Consider the following 216-nt stretch of genomic DNA (forward strand, 5'->3'; position numbering starts at 1 on the left):
ACTGCCGCCCCGCGCCCGCCCCGGTGTGCGAACCGCGTGTCCTCGGCCCTCCCCCAGTTCTGCGAGGAGTTCAAGGAGAAGTGTCCCATCTGCGTGCCCTGCGGGCTGAAGCTGGCGGAGAAGACGCAGACGGCCATCGTCCGGCACTTCGGCCTGCAGATCCTGGAGCATGTGGTCAAGTAAGGCAGCTCGTCCCGGCGTGGCGGGGCGGGCTGG

General features: G+C 69.4%; 1 protein-coding gene across 1 annotated transcript in view; it reads left to right on the plus strand.

Moving 5' to 3' along the window:
* Positions 1 to 57: 57 nt before the first annotated feature.
* Positions 58 to 216, plus strand: part of LOC103800065 (exportin-5-like) — a gene marked incomplete at both ends in the record, with an annotated part of 3,021 nt that continues 2,862 nt past the window's right edge. Inside the window, one exon of the mRNA XM_009072428.1 lies at positions 58 to 179. Within this exon, the coding sequence (XP_009070676.1) occupies positions 58 to 179 (122 nt within the window). The remainder of the gene's footprint in view (positions 180 to 216) is intronic.

The sequence above is a fragment of the Acanthisitta chloris genome, unplaced genomic scaffold (genome assembly GCF_000695815.1).
Source record: "Acanthisitta chloris isolate BGI_N310 unplaced genomic scaffold, ASM69581v1 scaffold40983, whole genome shotgun sequence".
NCBI classification, from domain to species: Eukaryota; Metazoa; Chordata; class Aves; order Passeriformes; family Acanthisittidae; genus Acanthisitta; species Acanthisitta chloris.